Source organism: Chiroxiphia lanceolata (assembly GCF_009829145.1).
Source record: "Chiroxiphia lanceolata isolate bChiLan1 chromosome W unlocalized genomic scaffold, bChiLan1.pri scaffold_40_arrow_ctg1, whole genome shotgun sequence".
In the NCBI taxonomy this organism is placed as follows: domain Eukaryota; kingdom Metazoa; phylum Chordata; class Aves; order Passeriformes; family Pipridae; genus Chiroxiphia; species Chiroxiphia lanceolata.
In genome coordinates, this window is record NW_022476499.1 from 722,233 (window position 1) to 731,136 (window position 8,904).

General features: G+C 46.5%; 1 protein-coding gene across 1 annotated transcript; it reads left to right on the forward strand.

Annotated features, from left to right (window-relative positions):
- Positions 1–335: 335 nt before the first annotated feature.
- Positions 336–3,151, forward strand: LOC116781340 (zinc finger protein 239-like). Its single transcript, XM_032677032.1, has 3 exons — positions 336–1,533; positions 1,722–2,013; positions 2,182–3,151. The coding sequence occupies exons 1-3, from the start codon at positions 1,395–1,397 to the stop codon at positions 2,642–2,644; spliced, it is 894 nt and encodes a 297-aa protein (XP_032532923.1). The 5' UTR covers positions 336–1,394; the 3' UTR covers positions 2,645–3,151.
- The last annotated feature ends 5,753 nt before the right edge of the window (positions 3,152–8,904 follow it).

Genomic DNA, 8,904 nt, shown 5'->3' on the forward strand with positions numbered 1-8,904 from the left:
ATCCTTAGCTATTTTATGATAGATCTATAAGATATTACAAGTAATAAGCAATAATAAGGCAAGTGTCCTCCTTAGGGACACACACTTCAGAAGGGACCTTGCACTTGACCCCCCCCCCCCTTCAGATTCGAGCCACCCGGTGCCATAGAGGGGACAGAGCTCCTGTGGAACATTCTGTTCCATTGATACAGAGCAAGGAATAAACCCAAACTATTGCCTGGGTTTGTTCCCTGGGGGTCTCTGCAGCAGCAAGCACAGCTTGCTTTCAGCTTGCAGGCATTTGTGGTTCTGCCTGTCTCACATACACACACACGAAAGTCTGGTGTAGTGCTGCCCTCAGGAAACCCCCCAATATTAAATTCAGTCCCCATCATGTAGTCGTGAAAGAAGTTGTCAGTGAATTTGCCAGAAAGCATGAAAAATAGAAGAGCACACAGTTATACACAAATACAGGTAATTACTGTTCTGACCACACATTCCAGATTAATTTGGTGCAGTGGTAATAAAAATCATAAACCCACGTAACGCTGTGCAAGAGAACACAGATTGACCAAGTGAAGTCAGACATTAACAGAGATAAATTCAAGAAGGTCAACAGTGCACTGTTTTACTCCTGCTAACACTTGTGGACAGTCTGACTCTGACTTCATTTACAGGACGGACGTACCTGTGCCCCTGGGGCTGCCAGTGCCATGGTGGGCAGCAGGAACCACAGAGGATGGTACCAGTGAGGCAAAGAGCCACAGCCAGATATTGGCTTCTGTATCTGGGTCAGCAGAATGGATTCTGTCTTTCCATTTGCATGACCCATTGCAGCTCAACAATTTCAGTGTCTGATTGCCCAGGATTCTCTCACACTAAACTTCAGAGAGCAGCCTTTGGCACTGGTAGGCAAAAGTAGCCTTTAATCCTTGCAAACATGGAAACTGCACATCCCAGGATATTGGCACAGCACAGCAGAGGAGTCCAGTTGTCAGAAATGATAGCAGGGGAGAAGTGGAAGGAGAAAGCATTTGCACACCAAAGCACAGGGGTAATGATCAAGGCCTGAAGTCCAGTGAATTCATATTTATTCTCTACACTGAAACTAGGAAGAAAAAAATTGAGTTTTAAGTGACACTACGTTAATTCAGTTTTTGATCAATATATAGCAAATCAATCAAGTGCTCATGAAGTGACCTCACTCCCCTCATCCTCCCAATTAAACACCTTTTTTTTGGCTGAATCTTCATATTTTGGCTGAATCTTAACATTTTGCAGTTAGGGTAGGGGTTCATCTTGCTATTTCTGAGGGGCTTTTTACGTGAATCTTGTTAGTGGTTTGGGCTTTTCTGGGCTGAATCTTGGTGTTTTGGAGCTTTTTATGATCACAGGATGCCCGGTAAGTTCTAGAGATGGACTTGGGCAGGAGGAACCCCCAAGCCAATGTGCTCAGCCCTTGTTTTCCCCCCCATCAGGATTTCTCCTTCCCAAAGCTTGGCCAGATGAAGGAGGCTGCGAGGAAGAGGAAGATGCCGCGGGCCCCCCAGGCAGGTGAGGAGGAAGTCAGTGGCCCTTTGGGCCAGTGTTGTGCTGGCTCTGTCAGCCGAGCATGGCCCCGGCTGCAGGACAACCCCGCTGCTGCCACCGTCCTGCCGGGGCCGGAGTTGGGGGGATGTCCTTGGGATTCCCTCTGGGCTGGAGGCAAATCCCCTCCCTGTCCTTCTTGCTTCCTGCCCCAGGCCCCGAGCTGAGGACGGAGAGCCCGGAGGACAAATCCCCCCGGCAGAGCCTGGTGGGAGAGGCCATTTTGAAGGGCTCCACAGCGCAGGAAGGCAGCGGGGAGGAAAAGGGCCAGAGATCCCCCAGTGGGAGGGGCTGCAAAGCCAGCCCAGGGTGCTCTGAGGAGGAAAGAGCCAGCCTGTGCCGGGAAGGCCACCGGAGCCTGAGCCAGACCTCTGACCTGGTGGTCCCTGAGCAGCCTCCCAGCAGGGACAAGCCCTTCAGGTGCTTGGAATGTGGGAAGAGCTTCAGGAACAGCTCCGACCTCCTCACCCACCAGCACATCCACACTGGGGAACGGCCCTACACATGTGGGGAATGTGGGAAGAGCTTCAGGAACAGAAGCAGCCTCTGCACCCACCATCGCATCCACACTGGGGAACGGCCCTACAGGTGCAAGGAATGTGGGATGAGCTTCAGGAAGAGCTCCACCCTCCTCACCCACCAGCGCATCCACACCAGGGAACGGCCCTACACATGTAGGGAATGTGGGAAGAGGTTCAGGAACAACTCCAACCAGATCCAACACCAGCTCATCCACACTGGGGAACGGCCCTACTCGTGTGGGGAATGTGGAAAGAGCTTCAGGCAGATCTCCCACCTTCTCAAGCACCAGCACATCCACACTGGAGAACGGCCCTACAAGTGCTTGGAGTGTGGGAAGATGTTTCAGACCAGCTCAGATCTCCTCCTGCACCACCGGACACACACGGATGAGAGGCCCTTCCGCTGCACCGACTGTGGGAAGGGCTTCAGCCAGAACTCCCACCTCATCAGGCACCGTCGCATCCACACCGGGGAGAGGCCCTACAAGTGTGGGGAGTGTGGGAAGAGCTTCACCCAGAGCGGTAACTTGACCACACACCAACGGACCCACCGGTAAGGGAAGCCCTCGAGTGCCCTGACTGCAGGAAAAGCTTCAGTTGCTCTTCTACCCCGAATGAACCCCCTGATGGGGAGGCAACCCCTGGAGTCCAGTGACTGTCAGTCCATCCCTTTCTACCACAAAGGGCCAGTCTCCTTTCCCAGGGGCAGCTTCTTCCAACAGGACCCTTCCTGGAGAGGTGTGTGGATATTCCTGCCTTGGCTGGGGACCCCCCAAGGTCACTCCTGGAGGTTGAGAGCAGAGATCTCTCCCCGAGCGTTGGTCTGGGGGAGTTCCATCCATCTCTAATTAAGAATTATTGCTTTTGTGCCAACTTTAGTAGAATTGCTTCAACAATTGCTTTAGTGTAGATATTTTAGTGTCTTATCCTGTACTCCTGGTACTTTTAGTGTGTATATTGTGCATAATTCTGCTGAAGACCTTTTGTCTGATCATTTGTAACCCTAAATAATTCATTTCTATCAATAGATCTGATTTGCCATCATTAAAACCTGGGGGACAAAAGTAGTTGTCACACCTCTGTAATTCCTCTTAACTGAAACTGTTGGGATAATCCAAGGCTGAGATTGGATCCAGCAGCTCCCAGCACCCCACAGTAAGTTGGGAGCTCAGGGGGTCACCTCCCTTTCCCAGCTCCCCTGTGCCCAAAGACCCCCATGGGATCATCGGACCTGCCAGACTACCCCCCCCCCTTTTCCACCCTTGTCCCTGTTTCTCCCACTTTCCCATTTTCCCCTCAATCCTCAATTTCCTCCCTGAACACTTTTTGGATCCCAACCTGCCGATGCCTAAAATCTATTCTGGCACAGTTTTAAACTTTTATACTGTTGTTGGCTATTAAATATTTCTAAATATTATATCTAATATTTCATAAGTGGGGTTAATTTAAGCAGTCTCTTCTTTCTCATTTTTAACTTTGGTAGCAGATGTTCATCACAGGTATCCTTCTACTGAAGTCAGCAGTTTCTTCTCTCACTCTCACAGCGTGCCCAAGGCCGGTTGATGGATTCCAGTGTTATCTCTGAGGCCTCTTGCTGGGCAGCTGCCTCTGGCTCCCTAACCTGAACACGTTTGGTTTCCCCCAATTCCCCTTTTCTTATTTTCTAATTGAAACACTAAAACTTGTGCAATGCCACAGCGAACCAAACATGACATACAAGAAAGAAAACATGGCACACTAAGCAAAATACAGAAAAACACAGAAATTCCAGTTACAGCTACAGTGGCAACTTTCTTGACTTTTGGACTTAGATAAAAATATGTAGCCAACTAAACAAACTATCTAAGCCTGGGTCCTTCTCTGCGTTAAGCTGCACTGTTAGGCTTTTTAATTGAGCAAGGCTTTGATGAATCGACTCTGAGCGATCAGAAAGATTCATGCAGCAAAGGCTTCAAAATCTTTGCAACCATGTACATGAACCAATAGCAAAAAATCAATGGCTGCTCTATTCTACAGAGTGGCTTTCCTAATTGAACTGACATCGGTTAGTAAGGCAGCAACTGCTGAACTTGGCAAGCCTGGTCTATCCAAGGTGGTCAAGGCATGAGCTGTTCCAATTCGAGCTACAAGACTGGAGAATACTCTTTCAGCTGGGCCCCAGATATGTATTCTTGAATTGCAATTCTTATCGTATCGTTGCACAAATCTTTTTTGCCTCTTTTGAATGTGTGTGCTTATGGGTAATTTCTGAAGGTTAAAGAGTGTTAATTTTCCAGATGTGCACGGTCCTCCTTTCGCTCTGTTGGGAATACCTTTCCACACTCATAGCCCACAGACTAAGAAAATACCATTGGGCAAGCCAAGAGGCGTCGCCCCTGATTTGAATACTGTAGAATTGGGTGATTTACACCAAAAACGAGCATTTTGGCATGTTCCAGAAGGAGATACGTCAATTGCCAAATAATGATTTGAATTTGAATCTGAGGGATCGAATTGAAAACAGAAAGGTACAGTCAGACTGCCCATGACATTAATTTCTTGGGGTTCTATTGGAATTCAAGGAAAATTATTTTCAAGGTTTTGGTTATTGGCACATTGTAGTAATTGTGCCTTGTGAAGGTTAGAGCACTGTGGCAAGCACTGGTGTAGAAAGGTAATTCACTGGGTCCAATTGAAAGGAAGGCCTACTAAACAGGTACGGAACGGATCAGTTGGGGCAGCCACAGACAAACACAATGTGTCAGTCCCAGTTGCATTGGTGAGTGTCACCCAGATGTTCTGCTGGTCAAAGATGGTCCAGTCAGGAGGCACGGCTGTTGTTATGAAGATGATGCAGGGTAGGGTCGCACGAAACGTGAAGGTATCCATCGCGGTCCTCGATCTGTGGAGACACAAGCATAACCTTTTCCCCAGGTTATTAAGGGACAAGGACCTTGCCATTCTCTAGTAATTGGATCTCTGAACATTACTTCTGCCTTCCTCTCTGTGGAAACATGTACTTGGACAAAGTGACGCTGTGCTGCAGAGAGATCTCCTACTATTCTATTTAGAAAGTTAAGCACATATAAAGCCTTATTTAAACACTCCTGGGAAGTTAAACCTGAACTTTCTCTTTTCTGTTTCTGCTACATGTCTTTGAGTGTGCAATGTGCACACTCAATTACAACCTGACCTGTGAGGGTGTGTGGAATACTTGTTAGATGTTGTATTCCCCATTGTTCAAAAAATTCTTTTGTGCGTTTGGACATATAAGAAGGTCCACTGTCTGTTTTAATTTGCTTAGGTACTCCCATGTGTGCAAAGGCTGTAAGGAGGTGACATTGTACATCCCATCTTTTCTCCCCAGAATGAACTGTAGCTACTAGAAATACTGAAAACATGTCAATGGAATCATGTACATATTTCAATTTGTCAAAAGAGGATATGTGTGTTACATCTGCTTGCCACAGCTGCAGGGGTTCCAATCCTCGAGGGTTGGTTCCTTCAGGAGCAATGGGAGTGATTAGCTGACAGTCTGGACAGGATGCTATGATAGAATGAGCTTGCTCTGATGGGAGATCAAATTGTCTTTTTAATGCCCTTGCATTTTGATGAAAAAACTGATGTGGCAATTCGGCTTGCTCAAATCACTGAGGTACTATTACTGGTCCTGCAAGTGCATCAGCATGTCCATTACCTTCTGAAATTGGACCAGGAGGCAAGGTATGAGAATGCACATGCATGATGAAAAATGCAAATTGCTTCTTTTCAACTACAAACAGTAATTTTTTAAAGAGGGCAAACAGTACCGCATGATTGACTTCTTTCAGATAGGAGTGTTCAATTTGTTGAACCACTCCCACAACATACTGAGAATCAGAAACTATGTTTAAAGGTCCTGGAAAGGGTGTAAGTGTGCAGATTACTGCTGATAATTCTACAAGCTGTGGTGACCCATCCACATGATGTATATCTTGTTGCCAGTCATTATCTTTCTGCCACACTACAACTCTATTTCCTGTTTTTCCTGAACCGCCAGTAAAGACAGTTTGTGCATCTGTTAAAGGAATAGGGGAGCAATGTGTTCTCGGCTTCAAAGGAAGGTTGTTTAAATGCTGTAAAAAAGAACAAGCAGGTAGGTGAATACTTAGCTGACCTGTAAAATCACTTAAGGCAGTTTGAAATTCAAAACTAGCCTTCTTTAGCTGTTGTAAATGCTCTGTTGTCATTGGCAAATACACAGTACGTGGGTCACACCCTACAACTTCCCAGCATCTAATGCAGCCTCTCTGAAATATGCGTGATATCATTTCTGGCTGAGTCGTTACTGTTTTAGAAAATGGATGAGCTAGAAAAACCCATTCCCATAAAAAAACCTGAGTATTGTTCTTGTACAACTGGCCCAAGAGACCAAAAGGTTGAGCGAGTCCCTTCAAGGTAACTAATATCACTGACTCATCTAAGAGACGGCGACTGGCCTGGCAGGAACTGAGTTTTTGCTCTACAGCATGCAAAGCAGTAACAGCTTCTGGTGTTACCTGTCTGGGTGAAGTTAGTTCTGGATCTCCTTTAAGCAGGCAAAACAATGGATGGAGTTCATCAGTGGAAATATCCAAAATAGATCTGACCCAGTTAATAGGTCCCAGCAGTCTTTGCAAATCATTGAGGGTTTGCACTGAGTTTGACAGAGAAACACGCTGGGGATGAATGGCTGTTTGGGTTATTTTCCATCCCAGGTAATGCCAAGGTGATTCTTGTTGTACTTTTTCTGGTGACACTTGAAGGTCATAGGTTGCCAATTGTTGTTTTGAGGGCTCTTTGCATTAGTTCCTTATCAACTGCACAAATTAAGATGTCATCCCTGTAGTGATATATGCAGACTTCTGGATACTGCTGACGTACAGATTACAGCACAGTGGACACAAACAGTTGACATATGACTGGACTATTCTTCATCCCTTGAGGTAGGACTTTCCAGTGATAGCGAGCATGCAGTTCACTGGCATTAACAGATGGCACTGAAAAAGCAAACCTTGCATCTCTGGGGTGTAAAGGAATGGAAAAGAAACAGTCCTTTAAGTCAATGATAGTAAGTGGCCAGTTTTGAGGCAGCACTGATGGCGAAGCAGGCCTGGTTGGACAGCTCCCATTGGCTCGATGACTTCATTAATGCGTCTTAGATCGTGCAATAGATGCCACTTGCCACTTCTTTTTTGGATCACAAAAACTGGGGAATTCCAGGGACTGGCAGAAGCACAAATGTGTCCTGCCGAAAGTTGTTCTTGAACGAACACTTGAAGATATTGCAGCTTGTCCCTTCTAATCGACCGCTGGTCCACCCACACCGGTTCATCAGTTGTCCAGGTTAGGGCAGGGACCAGCTGCTGTTCAGTGGCCTCTAGGAAAAATTTGTAGTGAGACCAAGTCCCCATTGTCCCAATGCATCTCAGCCCCACAGTGTGATATTGGCAAGTCCAAAACAAAGGGACAAACTGTGGCTATACACTTTTCAGGGCCTGTGATCACAATTGGATGCAGGCTTTGTTGTGGTGCTGTAACTCCTGCCACTCCCCTCAGTGCCTTCTCTGGCTCCATAAGTACCCAGAAGGGTGGCCAATCTCGAATAGAGATCAAGGTCACATCGGCACCCGTGCCTGCCAAACCTCTCAGGTGGATAGTCTCTTTTCTCCTCAAATTGTATAAGGAGCAATGTAGAATTGGGCATTGTGCTGACAAGGGCTGAACCCAGGAGAGAAAATCATCTATCTCCCATCTGTCTTTTGTTGTGCTAAAGTCTGGCCTTTCTCCCTGATCGGAGTTAAACTTTGTTGGATAGGCACAGATCGGGATAAGCTGAGCAATGGGAGTGCCTGCCTCTATATGGATGGGGGGGCAGGTGTCCACAGCATTATTTTTCTCTCTCCCACAAAGTTGGCATCTGTAATTCCAGGCAGTACACACACACCTAGTGCAGAGGTTGATGTACGACCTATCAGCAAACCACTGTGGCCATCCTCTAGAGGACTTTGAATTCCTGTAGAGACTACATGTATTTCATTATCAAATAGTTTGATGGATTTTGAAGGGCTCAAGTCTATTCCAGCATTGCCTGCAGTGCATGTTTGCAGAGAACTAGCTGGCTTAAGTGAAAGGCTTGAAGTTTGGAGGCTATGTTTGTCTTTGCACGACCTCTCTGCATGCTCATATCTCAGTTTCCCGAAGGCTTCTTACCTTTACCTGGATGATGCAATAGGGATCCATCCTTTGCATATTTGGAGTGGCATTCCCTAGCAAAGTGCGGCCCCTTGTGACAACGAGGGCACATTGCAGGCTTAGCACTGTGTTTTTTCATGGGACAATTTTTTTGAAAGTGTCCCTTCTGTCCACACTCACAGCACAATGGTTGTGGCTGGGAATCTGGTTGAGGCTCGGAATCTGGAGGAGGGTCTTTAAAGGTGACCAGTGCCTCGGCTAAAGAAGCAGTTTTGGAAGCTTGTGAGCCTCCATTTCTGCAGGCTTCAAGCATCCCTACAATGGTAGGATTACATAATGCATGCAGTATTTTTTGGCAGTCTTCACTGGCATGTTCTATCACTATATTTTTAAGGACAATTTCTTGTGCTGGAGCATAATCTATTTGTTTATTTATTGCGTTTCATAGCCGCTCTGCATATTGCATAAACGGTTCCTTAACACCTTGTTTTATCATGGTAAAGAACTGTGTAGACACCCCTGTGTCTGGTACTTTTCTAAGTGCTTGTAAAGCTAGATTTTTAGCAAGAGTCAAATCAAGCAATGGGATTTGAGCCTGAGCTGCTACTGTCGCATAAGGTCCCTC